The 17,628-nt window shown below is 45.3% G+C and overlaps 1 protein-coding gene across 1 annotated transcript in view; it reads right to left on the minus strand.

The window, feature by feature from the left end:
- Window positions 1-17,573, minus strand: part of LOC115474500 (phosphatidylinositol-binding clathrin assembly protein-like) — a 186,718-nt gene extending 169,145 nt beyond the window's left edge. The window contains exon 1 of the mRNA XM_030209990.1: window positions 16,860-17,573. Coding sequence (XP_030065850.1) covers window positions 16,860-16,989 — 130 coding nt within the window. The 5' untranslated portion in view covers window positions 16,990-17,573. The remainder of the gene's footprint in view (window positions 1-16,859) is intronic.
- Window positions 17,574-17,628: the final 55 nt, after the last annotated feature.

A 17,628-nucleotide genomic window follows, 5' to 3' on the forward strand; every position in this document is an offset into this window, starting at 1 on the left:
CAGGATGGAGTCGGTCCAGAGGGCGGCTACAAAATTAGTAAGCGGTCTTTATTGCAAAAATTATAGGGACAGGCTTATGAACCTCAACATGTATACGCTAGAAGAGAAGAGGGAGAGAGGAGCCATGATAGAGACATTTAAATATCTCAAGGGCATTTATGTACAGGAAGAGAGCCTTTTTCAACTGAAGGAGAGCTCTGGAATGAGGGGGCATATGACAAAGTTAAGAGGGAATAAGCTTAGGAGTAATCTAAGGAAGTACTATTTCACAGAAAGGGTGGTGGAGGTGTGGAATGGCCTCCCAGTGGCCTTTATCTGCCGTCATGTTTCTATGTCAGGTATCTTGCTCAGACAGTAGTGTGATGTGAATGTGTGAGTGAAGACAACTTCACAGTCTTGCAAATTTTTTCAATGGAGGCTGACCTCAAGGGGACTACCGACACAGCCATGGCTCAGACATTGTGAGCAGTGGCATGACCCTCTAGGGCCAGCCCAGCCTAGGCTGGGGCATAAGTCAAAGAAATGCAATCTGCCAGCCAAATAGAAATGGTGCGATTCCCAATGGCGACGCCCATTCTGTTGGATTCAAAAGAAATAAAAAGTTGGGTGGACTGTCTGTGGTGCCTGGTCTGCTCCATGCAGTAGGTCAATGCTCTCTTGCAATCCAAGGTGTGCAAGTTGCTATCGACGGATGGGCATGAGGTCAGGGAAAGAATATTGGCAAGACAACTGACTGGTTCAGATGGAACTCCGACACAATTTTCGGCAGGAACTTAGGGTGTGTGCAGACTACTCTGTTATGATGAAACATAGTATAAGGTGATTCCAGCACTAAGGCCTGAAGTTCACTGATCCTACAAGCTGAAGTAACAGACTTTAGATGGCAGGAATTCAGTGGCTCAAAAGGAGATTTCATCAGCTGGATGAGAAGGACGTTGAGATCTCATGACATGGATGGAGGTCTGACAGGGAGCTTGACAAAAGCAAACCTCTCATAAAGCAAACTAGAGGCTGTCCAGAGATGGGCCTCCCTACTACACGCTGATAAGCACAAATTGCACTAAGGTGAACCCCTAAGGAGTTGGTATCGAGACCAAACTCTGATAGGTGTAGAAGGTATTCAAGTAGGGTCTGTGTAGGGCAAGCAAGGGGATCTAGGGCCTTACTCTCACACCAGATGGCAAACCTCCTCCATTTCAAAGAATAGCACCTCTTAGTGGAGTCTTTTCTGGAAGCCAGCAAAACCCGGGAGACACCCTCTGAAAGTCCCAAGGAAGTGAATTCTAGGCTCTCAACACCCAAGCTGTCACAGCCAGAGACTGGAGGTTGAGATGTAGAAGAAACCCTTCTGTGTGACGAGGGTTGGAAAACACTCCAATCTCCCTGGTTCTTTGGAGGACAACATGAGAAGTAGAGGGAACCGTACCTGCCGCGGCCAGTACGGCACAATCAGAATCATGGTTCCGTGGTCTTGTTCAAGTTTTAACAAAGCTTTCCCCACTAGAGTTATGGGAGGATACGCATTAAGAAGACCTGTCCCACAACTGAGGAGGAAGGCATCTGATGATACTCTGTTGTGTGCCTGAAGCCTGGAACAGAAACAAGAGACCTTGTGGTTTATCTGAGTGGCAAAAGAGATCTACCGAGGGGGTGCCCCACGTTCAGAAGATCTTGTGGGCTATGACCATATTGAGAGACCTTTCATGTGGTTGAATTATCCTGCTCAGTCTGTCGGCCAGGGTATTGTTTTTGCCCGCCAGACAAGTGGCTCGAAGGAACATGCAATATTGGCAAGCCCAATGCTACATCCGGATAGCCTCCTGAAACAGAGGGCCTGATCTGGTGCCCCCCTACTTGTTGGTGCAATACACTGCAACCTGATTGTTTTGATGAGCACAATTTGATGACATAACTGATCTCTGAAAACCTTAGAGCACTCCAGATCACCCGGAGCTCCAGAAAGGTTGATCTGAAGATTTGTTTTTTGGGAGGACCAAACACCTTGGGTGTGAAGCCCATCAACATGAGCCCCCCATCCCAAGGCAGATGCATCAGTCATCAGCACCTTTTATGGCCGAGAAATTTGGAATGGAATTCTCAGAGTCAAACTGGATCGATCTACCACTAAAGAGAGCGTATAAGCTCTGAGGACACTTGGATGACATCTTATAGGCTCCCCGTGGCTCGATACCACTGAGAAGCCAGGGTCCATTGAGCCGATACCTTGTGAAGACATGTCATGGATGTAACATACAGTGTAGAAGCCATGTAGCCCAACAATCTCAACATCTGCCAAGCTATGACTTGCTAAGAGGCTCAAACCGTGGAAGCAAGTGCGACAAAGTGTCTGCTCTCGGCTCTGGAAGGCTTGAACCTTCTGAGTATCGAGCAGGGCTCCAATGAACTCCAATCGTTGGGCAGGACAAAGAAGGGAGTTGGGAGTAGTTTAAAAGAAACCCTAGTAGCTCGAGCACTCGAACAGGCATTCACGTGGACTCCTGAGCACCATCTGAAGAGGTGTTACCAGAACCTCCGAGGTTTGCTATATGTGGACCTGTGCAGCCAACTGAACCTCAGTATGAACGATACCAAAGCAGTGGAATGGAAACAATAGAAAACTCTGACACTGTCAGAGCAATTGCCCAACATACTTCCACCACTTCTCTATTCGTTCATGTTATTTTTTTAATTAAACGAAGGAACATGCAGAACGGAACCCGAAAAAAAACCTAACCAACTGAAACAAAACCGCAGACAGTAAAACCGGGGGGGGGGGGGGGGGGGGGGGGGGGGGGGGGGCTCTGGATTGATCTGTTGGGACTAATGGAAAGAAAATTACCAGGTAAGAATTATTTTCCTTCCATGGCGTCCCACAGATCAATCCAGAGACTTGTGGGATGTACCCAAGCAGTCCTCAAGTAGGGCAGGATACCCCCAACTCGGCAGAAATCACCAATGATCCAAACACCGCATCTTGACGAGCTGCCACATCCACCCGATAATGACGAGTGAATGTACGTACCGAAGCCCATGTAGCTGCCCTGCAGATATCTTCCAGAGAAACCAAACGGGACTCTGCATAGGAGGAAGCTTGAGCTCGCGTAGAATGAGCACGAACTTGCAAAGGGGCTTGCTTGCCCAATGCCACGTATGTTGAAGAGAAGGCCTCCCGCAACCAATGGGCTATGGTGTCCTTGAACGCCACATGACCCTTCTTTCTGCCTCCAAAAAGGACAAAGAGATGGTCAGAAAGACAAAATTCATTCGTCACCTCCAAATACCTGAGAAGAGCCCGTCTCACGTCGAGGCAGTGAAGAGCCTGGAATTGCTCAGAGTAATCTTCCCGGCGGAAGGCCAGCAAATGCAGGGACTGCTCCAAGTGGAAACGAGAAACCACCTTGGGCAAAAACAAAGGAACTGTCCTAATCGATACCCCCACCTCCATAAAACACAGGAAGGGGTCTCTGCAAGAAAGGGCCTGCAACTCAGAAATTCTCCGAGCGGAAGTAATGGCTATTAGGAAAAAATCGCCTTCAAGGTAAGATCCTTAATTGTAATCCCCGATAAGGGTTTGAGAGGACGACGCTGAAGCACTTTGAGAACTAGATTAAGGTTCCAGGATGGCAGAACTGGCATGTGAGGAGGGCACAAACGATTTACGCCCCTCAAGAAACGAACCACATCCGGGTGGGAGGCAATGGACGCCCCCTGAAGCCGGCCTCTAAAACATGCCAGAGCTGCCACCTGCACCTTAAGAGAATTGTACAAGAGTGATTTTTGTACACCCTCCTGAAGAAACACGAGGATAACCGATACTGAAGCCGCTGACAATCCCGAACTCGCACACCACGAATCGAAGGTATGCCACACCCTAACATAAGCTATCAAGGTGGATCTTTTCCGAGCCTACAGCATCGTAGCGATAACCGCGTCCGGATACCCTTTTCTTCTCAACCTCGCCATTTCAAAGGATAGGCCGTAAGGACAAAGGGGGAGGGATCCTCCATTGTGACTGGCCCCTGCAGCAGGAGACCATCCTGCGCCGGTAGCAGAAAAGGACGATCGAACAGAAGCTTGATCACATCTGCGTACCAGAGTCATCTGGGCAAATCCGGGGCCACTAGGATCACTCGACCAGGATGACTGGCAATGTGAGTCAGTAACCTGCCAATCATTGGCCACGGGGGAAAAGCATACAGCAGACCCCTGGGCCAAGGTTGAAGAAGGGCATCGATGCCTTCTGAGCCCAGCTCTCGTCCCCCGATGAAGAAACGGGGGAGCTTCGCATTGAATGCAGTGGCCATCTCTGGCATCCCCCAACGGGCAGTTATCTGATCGAAGGCCAGAGGGGAGAGCGTCCACTCCCCTGGCGCCAACTAGTGGCGACTGAGAAAGTCCGCTTGCACATTGTGACCCTGCTATATGAGCCGCTGTCAAGAACGAGAGATGAGTCTCTGCCTAATGGCAGATCAAGCCACCTGCTAGTTTACGTAGGCGGCCGTCGCATTGTTCAAAAGAACTCGAACTGGGCAACCGCGGAGAAGAGACAGAGACTCCCGAAGGGCCAGATGAATCGCCTGTAACACCAAGCGGTTGATGGATCATGACGCCTCCGGTCCAAATGCCCTGGGCCGTCTGTTGCAGGCAATGAGCCCCCCAGCCAGACAGTGACACATCCGTGGTCACTATCTTCCAGTCCGGGGTTGCCAGAGGAATGCCCGACACCAGATTCTTTTCAATGAACCACCAGTGCATGAGTGTGTGAAGACTGGTCGAACATGGCACCCAAACCTCGTAATCCTCAGAGAGCAGAGACCAACGGCTCAGAAGGTGCCACTGGAGGGGGGGGGGGCGCATGTGAGCTCTGGCCCACTTTACCACGTCCAAGGTGGAGGCCATGGAACCTAGAACTTGTACATAGTCCCCAAGCTCACAGGTTCGGAGTTTGAAACGGCGTTTGTAACTGCTGTGCTCGAGCTGAAGGAAGAGAAACTATCCCTGTTCGGGTATTGAAGCACACCCCCCAAGTATTCCAGTGTTTGGGAAGGCATTAGGCTGCACTTGGTTGATCACACAACCAAGCGACTGAAGCAACCCGACCACTTTGTCGGTTGCCCGCCGACTCTCCTCGAAAGAAGACGCCCGCACAAGCCAGTTGTCTAGATAGGGATGGACCTGAATCCCTTCCTTCCTGAGATAGGCCGCCACTACTACCAGGACCTTGGAAAAGGTCCAAGGCGCTGTGGCTAGGCCGAAGGACATCGCTTTGAATTGAAAATGATGACCGATCACTGCAAAGCGAAGAAAGCGCCTGTGGGGAGGCCAGATTAGAATGTGTAAATAGGCCTCTGAGATCGAGAGAGGTCAAAATCTCCCCTGGCTGTACTGCTGCGATCACCAAGCGGAGGGTTTCCATGCGCAAAAGCCAAACCTATAAGGACCTGTTGACGCACTTGAGATCTAAGACAGGCCGCCAAGAACTGCCCTTTTTGGCGCCACAAAATAAATGGAGTATCGACCGCACCCTCTTTCTGCTGGGGATACAGGCTAGATGGCACCCAGCCGTTGTAAGTTGAGGAGGGTGTGTCGAATGGCCCACACATTGGGACATTTGCAAGGAGATTCCAGAAGAGAGTCTACTATCGGACGAGCCAATTCTAACTTGTATCCATCTCTGATAACCTCCAAGACCTATTCGTCGGATGTTACCCTGGTCTACTCCCAGTAATAGGGATAGTCTGCCCCCAATAACCAGCTGGATATGGACCAGGACCCCATCATTGTGCGGACCTGGCTGCGGGTTGGTTTCTGTTACCGGAAAGGAAGGCCCGCCTGTCACCTCGAAAGGGCTAAGGCCTCTGAGAAGACCTTGCTCTCTGAAAAAAGGCCCTGTGACCTGGACGGTAATGCCGTGTAACCCTAAAGTCTAGATCCCGCCGGTCGTACAAACTTGGGCCTGTCCTCCGGGAGGCACAGGCCTTTAAAGCCACCGAGGTTCTTCACAATCTGTTCTAAGTCTGTCCCAAACAAAAGCTTTCCCCTAAAAGGAAGACTTGCTAAACGTGACTTAGAGGCCACGTCTGCAGCCCAATGCTGCAACTACAGCCAGCGACACACGGTGACCGCTAGGGAAACCTCCTTCGCCGAAGCCCTCAAAAGATCATAAAGAAGATCCACAAGGAAAGCTAAACCGGACTCCAAGGCCGGGAAAACGGTCACAAGATCTTCCAGAGAGTAGGCTTTCTGTACCCATGATAAGCATGCCCGCCCCGCATAGGAGCCACAAACTGAGGCCTGCAGGGAAAGGGCTGCTACTTCAAAGAATAGCTTCAAGCAAGTCTCCAACTTACAATCCTGAGGGTCCTTGAGTGCCATGCCCCCCTCCACAGGGAGAGTGGTTTTCTTAGTGACTGCTGTGATTAAGGAATCCACCGTAGGGACCTTCAGCAAGTCTAAGTCAGGAGCAGGTAGCGCGTAAGCAACCTTAAGCCCACTATGCCGAAATAAGGATCTTCATGGCCTCATGCACATGAAAGGAACGAGGTGGGCATTTGGTGTCAGACATAAGAGGGCACCGGACCTGTTCCCCCTGACGATTCAGGGGGGAAATGGCCAAAACCTCAAAAGCCCTAACAATCAGGGAGGGAAGCTCTTCACTGTGAAAAAAGGCGGGCAGCCGTCGGATCATCCCCCTCCTCAGAGGACAGGGTGACCTCATCTGCCAAATCCAAAGATTCTAAGGGAGAGCCCGGAGACAAAGCTGCACTGAGCCTGCCCTGAGTGGGAAAGCGCGGGGTCGTAACAAAAACAAACCGGGCCATCTGTGTTACCAAGGGACACTTTGGCAGGAAAGACAGAGAGGCTGCAGCAACCGGTTTGCTGAGGAAGAAACAGGGCTGCCTGAAGAGAAGCTCCTGACTTCTTCAAAAGAAAGGCATTGTGCAATAATAAAACAAAATCTGGGGAAAAAGGAACTGCAAGGGACTCCCCTGCTCATCGTTTCCCTCCATCGGAGCCTGTGCAAACAGAAGTGCGCTGCACCTCTTGTCTATCAACCACCACGTGTAGAGCGGGTCTTGCCTGAGAGGAAAAAATGGCTGCACTAACTGCCCCGAGGAACCCGCCGAAACTATCCCCTGCGTTTCCGACTCACCGGATGCCTAAGGGGAACCCCCGTCACGCTGAACACCCGCTGTGGGCTGACGGCGGCAGGACTACACTCCCCTGATGCTGCTCTCCGGTCCCACACCGGGAGCAGCGCTTAGCCACCTCAGAAGGCACTGACATGCTCCACAAACGCCTGCCCCAAAACTGACTCAGCAGAACGTCTAGTTCCTCCGTATGATTAAACAAAACAAAGTCTCTTACCTTTTTTTTTTTTTTTTTAAGTCAAAGTCAGAAGAGAAAAGGAAACACCCGATCAGGCCAACAGCCCCGGGCAACGGAGGAAAGGTAGGGGGAGACCGGGAGGGACCTGGCATCACCAGATGTACACCACAAGCAGCCACTCAACTCCTGTCTCTGCTAAACTAGGCAGAAAGGACACCAGTAGCCAGATTAAACCATAGCTGAACAGAGATGTCCCTCCACCTGCTAGATAGCTAGAGAGAATACTGAGGTTCAGTTGGCTGCACAGGTCCACATATAGCAAACCTCGGAGGTTCTCTCTATCTCCACCTGCTGGTAGAGGAACACAACACAAGTCTCGGGATTGATCTGTGGGACGCCATGGAACAACATTTATTCAGCAATTATGTACTAAAATGTTACTGGAACATATGTATGTAAATGCTGAAAAACCACATACACACTATTCAGTAAATACATTCAACTCTTACACAGCGTGTATTTGACAGGTAGGTGTACACATAGGCGGAGCATAGAAAGGGCAATGCTAACTTACAGGATACTATATCACGTGTATAACCAGCATTTAGGTGCAAGCACTTACTCCAGGTTTATTGCTGGCATTAAGTAGTTGCACCTAAATTATGTGTGTATATCTAGCCTGTTACAGTATCTCGTAAAGGAAAGTAGGCACTGTGCACCGTTAAAGATTTGCCCTCAAAGCGCCAAATCCTAGGTGCCCAAGTAACATGTTTTCTTGCAATTTCTCCCAATTGTGTATATATACTAATTTGTCCCTAAATAACATTTACATGCATACTATTCCTACATTTGGAAACTGCAGGCCCTAGGGAGTGGAACCATCCACCAAATGCAATTAAAAAGAAAACAGAGACTAAGACAAGATAAAATTGAAATGTTATTTCTTTACAGCAGCATTTGGTTATATCTGTAGGTTAGGGGATACTGAGAGTACTTGAACAATTGTTAATTCTTTGTGATGTTACAAGCCTCTACAAATATAAGGAAGGGAATGTGGATATTTTATATGCCTGATCTTATCTGTGTTTTTAATGTGTGTGTGTGTGTGTATATATATATATATATAAAAGAGAGAGAGATAAATATATAAATATAGAGAGATAAATGTTACTCGCCTTGATTAAGGTAAGCTATAAATGAATAAACAAATATTCCAAAAAAAATAAACTCATGATGTAGTAAATGCAAATCATCAAGTTAAATTGCTTATTAATGTGTCATTTCCTCCCTCCCCCCCACCAAATTCTATAACCTTGTATGCCCATTTTCACACTTAGCATGCAAAACTACATGCACAGCTTATAAAATAGTCAATTATGTGCATACCTTAATTGTAAAATTAGGTGCTGGCATTAATTGGCTATAATTGCGTTAACTGGCACTAAGTTGCAGTTACATGCCTGCAATTAGTTTCTATAACCTTAGCACATAATTCCTTTACCCAAAAATGGAAGGGGATATGGATGTGTGAGGGGCATGGGCAGGTCAGGGGCTTGCTTAATACTTACAAGCTAAGGTTATAGAATATGACAGTAGTTAGGTACAAGAATTTACACCAGACACTGAAGCTCAATGCTCAGAAGCAAATGCGGGTGCTAGAGGCTATTAGCACCATACTAGCATTTGCTAGCGCCTATCTATAAACCTTCCATGAAAGCAGCTGAGGCAAAGGAATGGAGGTGTTAGTAATTCTGCTGTCTCCTGGGGTGTCCATAATGCGGGTCATAAGACTGCTTTCCACTGCCTGGAGCATTCGCATATGGCATGGCTTTGGAGTCTGTGCAGCTGGGAAGAGAGATGAAGGCAGGGGTGGCGGAGGGGCCACTGGAACCTGGGAAGAGTTCTGCCTGCTGGGGGTTCTCTGTCTAGGTTGGGTTGCTCTCCCTCCCATCCTGTGCCTGGGTTGAGTCGCTCTACCTCCATCCTATTCCTCACTAATGAGACGCTTCTTTCCCTCCTCCCTCCCCCCCCCCCCCCCCCCCCCCACGGCTTAACACACAACTCTCCAGTGCAAGTGCCAGACACCATCCACTCCCTAACTTCTAAACAGCTCCCTAATGCTCAACACTTTGAGTGCACCAATATTTGCATCTCATTAGCGTTCAGCATTTGGGAGTTGTCCTTCTGTGCTGATTCAGCAGTACAGCATTGAAGTTTTAAGCATCTGCAAATGAGATAGCATAAGTGCCCACGTCAAAAGTTAGGTATGTAACTGTAGGTTTAAACTAGTATTCTATAATGGCAATTACACATGAAATTGTCATTATAGAATTTGTGCTTAGCATATACACTTCAGGCACCTAACTTTAGGTGATCTTTTAAGAATTACTCCTTTGTTTTCCCTTTGCTTTAACAGTTATAAGCATAAATTTTAATAGGCTCAACTGCTTGAAAGCTCTTGAAAAGCTTCACAGAGAGGTAGACACTTGAAACAACCTTCTCTCTTGAAATCCTTACAGCTAGTTACTAATGCCATTAACGCACATTATTAGTAACTAGGTCCCACTACACAAAATGGGACCTGTGGCAGAAATCACATACTAACAGGATAGTGCATATTAGAAACTGTTAGTTTGCTGTTGATGAAAGATATCAAAATGACAGAATAAATACACAGACAGAATCTCTCAGTGCCTTGTCATTGTGCCTGAACCTGCTTTTTAGACAGATGCCCTTGAAGGGCACAAGGGAAGTTTTCTGTGTTGATTTAATATTTAACTACTACTAAAACAGTTAAAAGCAGCTGCCAATTGGTAACCAGAATTGTTTTGTGATACAACTTTACTCAGCCAGGTCACTGAAAAGCTATCATCACAATCAATCTGAACAGATATCTGGAGATGAAAAGCCATTTCACTGATCTATATTAAGCTCACATTCTTGATAATTCATAAGCCATACATGACAGCTTATCGCCTTGTTGGAAATTAAACAAAAAGATGCTAAATGATTTTACTAACCAGGTTCTTACTTTTTCAATTTATAGTTATATCCTCCTGTTGTGAAGTAGTTTTAAAAACAGCCATATCTTCCATTAATTGCAAAGTATTTCAAAAGTATAAAATCTACCAAACACCAGTTGCAGCAGGCTGGAGGGAGCACTGGCTTTCATGTTTAATATATCTTCCACAAATGGGCATGCCAGTATCTATGGCACATCCTCAATGGCACTGTAGCAGCAGCACCTTTGGTCCCTTCCTAAGCCTGCGAGTGTGTTGCCTTCATGGTGTCGCAAGGTCCCACCAGCATTTGGATGGAGGATCCAAGCCTGGATTTCCTGCACCACGTTAGCTTTTGAGTTTCCTTTCTAAATAGGAAGGCAGAGCAACAATTCAGATTTGCGGAACAGTGGTCATCACTGTAATTCCACACTGCTGTTGGTTACCTCTGATCTGATCATAGATGTAATTGGCCAGATGAGGTATGTAGAAGAAAAGAAACATTGTTGTGGATTTATTTCTCTCACTGGTTCCTGAAAATGTGAGCTAGCACCAAAGAACTTTTAGTGTTTTTCCTGCCTTGTAAGCAGTTGGGAGAAACCATATTTTAAACAATCACAAGGATTTTTAGGGGATTCTCAGGGCAGTAGCAAAAATAATTTTAAGGAATTTGGACTTGGAATAAAATGTATATGTATACTGGTATGGTTATTAGGGGATAGGACACATCAGCCCCAGCTTTTTCTTATGTAGCCAAGCACAGATACTTTGCTTTCTCCTTAGAATATAGAAGATGACAGTAAAACAACAGCATAGTTTATCAGACTGCCTCACTTCAAGCTCTGAACATCAGTGCTCATATATTTTACGCTACCAGAGAAGTAGGATGAAAATAAAGGTTCAAAGCCTGCTCCCGCCACTTGCACTACCTTGGGCAACTCACTTCACCCTCCATTATCTCAAATACAAACAAAGACTGTAAGCCTTCTGGTGCAAGGAAATACCTATTGCACACGATCTATAACTCACCTGAGGCTTAAATCTGGAAATGCACATAATTCAAATTCAATTTTCAGCTCTGATTATATGTGAGACAGTTTGTGACAACTGGTGTACAGCATGCCAATTTGGTAACATGTCTACTCCAAAATGTGTGTGTAAGGTGATGAAAGCTAAACAAATTACAGAATGAATCAAAATAATTGATACGAGTTATTGTAAAGTGCACTCTGCTCTAAGCATTACCAACAAGTGGGGAAAGCATGTAAAGCACAGCTCTTTCCAAGCCCTCTGCATGTAAACGTTTTGAGTGTCTATGTTGGGAGGCGGACTGGTGGGGAGTATGAATACATGACTGTGTTTATGTGGGTTTGGGGATTAAGTACATAAGTACTGCCATACTAGGCCAGACTGAAGTCCATCAAGCCCAGCATCCTGTTTCCAACAGTGGCCAATCCAGGTCAGAAGTACCTGGCAAGATCCCAAAACAGTACAATACATTTTATGCTGCTTATTCTAGAAAAGAAGCAGTGGATTTTCCCCATACACATCTTAATAATGGCTTATGGACTTTTCCTTTAGGAAGCTGTCCAAACCTTTTTAAAACCCCGCTAACTGCTTTTACTACATTCTCCGGCAACGAATTCCAGAGTTCAATTACACGTTGAGTGAAGAAATATTTTCTCCGATTCGTTTTAAATTTACTACTTTGCAGCTTCACAGCGTGCCCCCTAGTCCTAGTATTTTTGGAAAGAGTAAACAAGTGATTCACATCTACCCTTTTCACTCCACTCATTATTTTAGAGACCTCTATCATATCTCCCCTCAGCCATCTTTTCTCCAAACTGAAGAGCCCTAACCGCTTTAGCCTTTCCTCATAGGGAAGTCTTCCCATCCCCTTTATCATTTTCGTCGCCCTTCTCTGTACCTTTTCTAATTCCACTATATCTTTTTTGAGATGCAGTGACCAGGGCATTATAACGTCCTCATTTTTGTTTTCCATTCCTTTCCTAACAATACCTAACATTCTATTTGCTTTCTTAGCCGCCACCACATACTGAGCAGAGGGTTTCAACATATCATCAACGATGACGCCTAGATCCATTTCCTAGTCATCAGCAATTATAATTCGGGTTCCTCTTTCCTACATGCATCACTTTGCACTTGCTCACAATAAACGTCATCTACCATTTAGACACCCAGTCTCGTAAGGTCCTCTTGTAATTTTTCACAATCCTCTTGCTATTTAACAACTTTGAATAACTTTGTGTCGTCAGCAAATTTAAATTACTTCACTAGTTACTCCCATCTCTAGATCATTTATAAATATGTTTAAAAAGCAGTGGTCCCAGCACAGACCCCCCTGAGGAACCCCACTATCTACCCTTCTCCATTGAGAATACCGACCATTTAACTCTACTCTCTGTTTTCTATCTTTTAACCAGTTTTTAATCCACAATAGGACAGTACCGCCTATCCTAAGACTCTCCAATTTCCTCTGGAGTCTTTCATGAGGTACTTTGTCAAACGCCTTTTGAAAATCCAGATACGCAATATCGACTGGCTCACCTTTATCCACATGATTGTACAGGTTTGTGTACTTTCTGTGTCTCTGATCAGGAGAAGATGAGAGGGAAAGGTCCTTTAAAATCACAAATGTTACAGTGAAACAGTTTATATATACTGCAGTTGTTACAACTGCTTCTCCCATAAAATATATTGTGGCATTTTGGAAGGGGGGAGTTCATTTATCTTCCACTAACCACCAGATACATTAAATCTCACTTCTATAGCATGGAAAACTTTCTCCAGATCACCTCCTCTTTTACTGTGACTGGAGCCGCCTTCATCCTACCTAGGAACTCTGCAGCTAGTTTGGGCAAGCTGACTCAAATGGGGTTGGGGGGGGGGGGGTGCAGGAGGAACATACAGCAGCAGGTAATTTTAAACTCAGAAAAATGTGCAGAAATTGCCTTCTGGATATTAATATGACACACTGCTGACTGAAAAAGGCCAGACAGTAGAAAATCATAACCTCCTGAGCACATCTCACAGGGTCCCTCTAAAGTATGTATGAAGTTTTGGGTTGCTTCTTTGTTTTGGGTTTGACAATTGCAAAGTTTGTTAATGGCTTATTCTAGCCTTGCCCATGACAAAAGACATTACTTGGTAATATACAGGTATATAGCAATTAATTAGAAAACTAGCTTACAGGATATATAGTTTTAGGGATACGGGCAGTTTAGGGGTGGTGTGGCAGTTGCAGAGGGCAGTTTTAAGATGGGTCAATTTTGAAGAGTGGTATGGAAGATATGGGGGGGAGGGAGTTTTTCAGCTGTGGGAGCAGTTTGAGAATGGGTCAATTTAGGGGTTTGGAAGAATTCCTTGTCCTATTCCATAACTACTACATTTCATTATAAGTTTCTATGTTACAGATGCTAGAACTCTTTTCCCCCCATAGAAATGCACTGGGACGTATTTTGGGGGGCTCATTTCTCTGGAACCCCACGTCTGATTTGGTCCACTTTCAAACTCGTTATGTCTTTTACTGTTTTTCTCTCATGCTACATTTTATCCCATTCCATTATATTTTTGGACAATTATTTAGCCAGCAGACATTTGGAAAGAATTATACAAAAGAGGTTGAGAATGTCCAACATCTGTTGGCTTGGAAAGAATAAAAATGTATACTTTCTTATTGCACCTCCTCATGGAAGGGCATTCACGGGTCCACTTAAAGAAAAACACCATCCTACCAGTATGCAACACACCAACCAGACCTGGGCTGCGCTAACTTTGTAGCCAAAGGGCTACCCCGAAAATCTGATCCAAATGGGAGGGGGGGGGGGGGGATAGGGAACCAAATTGCCTGAAACTACAGGATTCCCCACTGTGTGCAATATATGACCCACTGCTAAATTTGCACACATCTGAAAACAGAATGACAAGATAAGCTCAGGCTAGCTTGGCAGTGCAACACTATGGTAACAATTACAAAATAAAATTGTGGTTCCTGGCAGAATAAGTCAATTACAAAGACTATAAACACATAACTAAGGAGTAACTCAGGAAAAGTTTTGAACACTGCAGTTTGTACAGAATATGAAAATCTAGTTGTCCAGGTGAGCTTTTTCACACTACAATGAAATCCACTGTAGACAGTCAAGCACAGCTAAGTCTTTTAAGGTTAGTTTTGAAGTGAGGGAGATAACCTGCTGGATGAGGGGAGGTGAAATACAACTACTACTTATCATTTCTATATTTCACATACACATACTTTCTAAATTCTTCTATACATTATTAGTAATACCACATAATCATAAAGACCCCCGGATAAGCAAATTTTCTAGGCTTTAAGTTCTGATAATTAATACCAACCTTCAGGCAAATATTTAGAAATACACTTTTACATTGTATATTGTGTTTATGTTAATTTGAATTGATATGTACCACAGAATTAGTGTTTTGTCAATACCACTAATATGAACCATTAAGCTGCTATAAATTGCAGAAATCCTACTAACTACTACAAAGAACCTGAAGCAAAACAAACAAACAAACCCACATGTATTGTCTTAGCATACACAATCACTGCGCTGCTATAGTAAAGGAACTGCTATGTGAGACAGAGCTCAAGAGGAAGAGAAGGAGCTAGCTGTTGTAAATATGAAGAGGAAAGAAATTCCCAGATTGAGTCCTGACAGCAAACCTTCTTACAGGCCTGGAAAATGTCAGAGAAGAGCAGGAACCTTGATTATTATGCAGTGAAATAGAAAGACAATGACCATCTGTGGCAGCGCCAGCAAGATTCATGCCAGGTGAGAAACTGTCAAGGTTGGAAAGAACTGGGACTCACTAAGAACAGCAAAGTAGCCTGCAAGGATTTTAGCAAGTTTTCATTTATCCTGAATTACAGAAAACCTGTACCTACATGCGGCTTCTATTTTCAAAATCACTTAAGTTGGCATGGTAGGACAAAACTGACCCCCCCCCCCCCAGCAAGATTATCACTGAGTTCCCACACTTTACAGGTTTACTTGTTATCCAAAGTAAAAAGGTAATCTTTGGAACTTGTTTAATGAGCAGGACTGGTCGCTTAAAAGGAACAGTCTATTTTTTTATTTTATTTTTGTTACATTTGTATCCCGCGCTTTCCCACTCATGGCAGGCTCAATGCGGCTTACATGGGGCAATGGAGGATTAAGTGACTTGCCCAGAGTCACAAGGAGCTGCCTGTGCCCGAAGTGGGAATCAAACTCAGTTCCTCAGTTCCCCAGGACCAAAGTCCACCACAATGAATATTCATTACCAACATTTTTCTGCCATCATCTACTATGTTACATATATTTAATTGTTGAACTGGCGAGCTCTTTCAAGTTCTTCCTATACACCAAACACATTTTCATGCAACATACATATCTATATACACACATCCCAGATGCTAAATTAGAAAAAAAAGTTCACAGTACAAGTAGCCTATCTGGATACTACATATCCTATTGGCATCCCACCCACTTGTGTTCCACACTGCATATACACCTAAACCTATAATAAGCAGCCTTCTTTTACTGGATTGTTATAAACAGTGCATAACTTTCCATATTAAATAATTAACTTTGAAATAAAATCCCAGAATCTTAACTTTGTATTCTCTTTTCTCCTTCACATTACACAGCTTAGTCTCTTTTCAGTTCTACAGATTATCAATAGAAATCAAGCAAAATAAGATGATACCTTTTTTTATTGGACATAACTTAATACATGTATTAAGTTATGTCCAGTACAAAAGGTATCATCTCATTTACTTCTCCGTGTTTTATTTTGTTTGATTTCTATTAATAACCTTAAGAGTGGACTAACACGGCTACCACACCTCTCTACAGTTCGACAGAGGCAGCCTGATCCTCCAAGTCTCAGCTACCTTCGTGTCCTATAACATTCTTGTTAGAATCTTCAACATATCCTGCACTTGAAAAAAAATAAAAACTACTGAAATCGTCTGCAACCGTTTCTGCATTACTGTATCTGGCAGAATAAGGGGGGGGGGGGGTGGAGAAGAATGCACAGATACAAAAGCCCAAGAAGGATGCCAGCAATGCCCAGCATTTACGTGTGTTGAGCATGAAACCTTCACTAAGATAGAAGGAACGCAAGTCAGTCCAACCTGCAGAAAAATGTAGGAACTGAAAATACAGAAGATAGTTCATGGCCAGGAAGGAAGGGAGAGAGAGAGCAGGTTAGAAAGTTAAGATTCACACCAATTCGCCCCACTCAGTCAAGATAGCTCACCTAACATAACTACCTTAATCAATCCTTTCCTTCCTCTGTCTACCCTTATTTAACCTCTGCACAATATTAAATGCAACTGTCACCCTGCAATGACCATGTTGACAAAACTCTGTAAGCCACATTGAGCCTGCAAATAGGTGGGCTACAAATGCAATAAATAAATAAAGATAGCTCCTGTACTCCCCCCCCCCCCCCAATTAGGCACAGTTTTGGCAGGCACTAGGGGGGAGGGGGGGAACTTACAGTCCAGGTGCTTCCTTTTGGGGCCCATGACTTCATGGGTCGTCGCCTTGCAGACGGCTTTGGACACAGCCGAGCCGGTCACACTGTGCTGAGCCGCCGTGATCCGGTCGGTGATGGACTGGCCCGACATCTTCCCTCCCTCCCCTCACCCGAAAGGCAGGGAAGCAGGTGAGGTGGTCCCTGGGGATGGGAAGAGGGCGAGACAGGGCCACAAAGAGCAGCAGGCCCGACGAAAGAAAACCGGTGAAGGGAATACGTTTCCCCAAGAAAACCCACTCCAGTTCCCGAGCAGCGCCAACAAAAATAATACTAAAAAGGTGTTTCAGCCCCGCGCACTCTTTTCCCCACAGGTGTGGTGGGGGAGGGGAAGGAAAGGCGACGAGAGCGCGTTCGATTTGAGCGCAATTGCCGTTACCCCGACGCTTTCTTTCGTGTTTTTTTTTTCCCTCTTTGTAGTGGTTGTATCGAAAAATACAGGAGCTGCTGCTGCACGTTACGGGTCTGAGTTCCTTTTTTGGGGGTTGGGTCTGCGAAGAGGAAGGGAATGTAAAACAAAATTAAAAAGACAAACGAACAAAAAAAAAAAAACCAAACTGTCACAGCGCGGCGGCGGAGGGAGACAGTGTCTGTGAGGGCCGCAGGGTAGGAAAAGGCGCTGCGGCTGGAGGGACAATTCGCTTCTCTCTCTCTCTCTCTCTCTTCCTCACCACGTCCCTCCCGTCTTCCCCCTCGCGCGGCACTTTTTTTTTTTTTTTTCTTCCTTTTCCGG

Source organism: Microcaecilia unicolor, chromosome 7, assembly GCF_901765095.1.
Source record: "Microcaecilia unicolor chromosome 7, aMicUni1.1, whole genome shotgun sequence".
Lineage (NCBI taxonomy): Eukaryota > Metazoa > Chordata > Amphibia > Gymnophiona > Siphonopidae > Microcaecilia > Microcaecilia unicolor.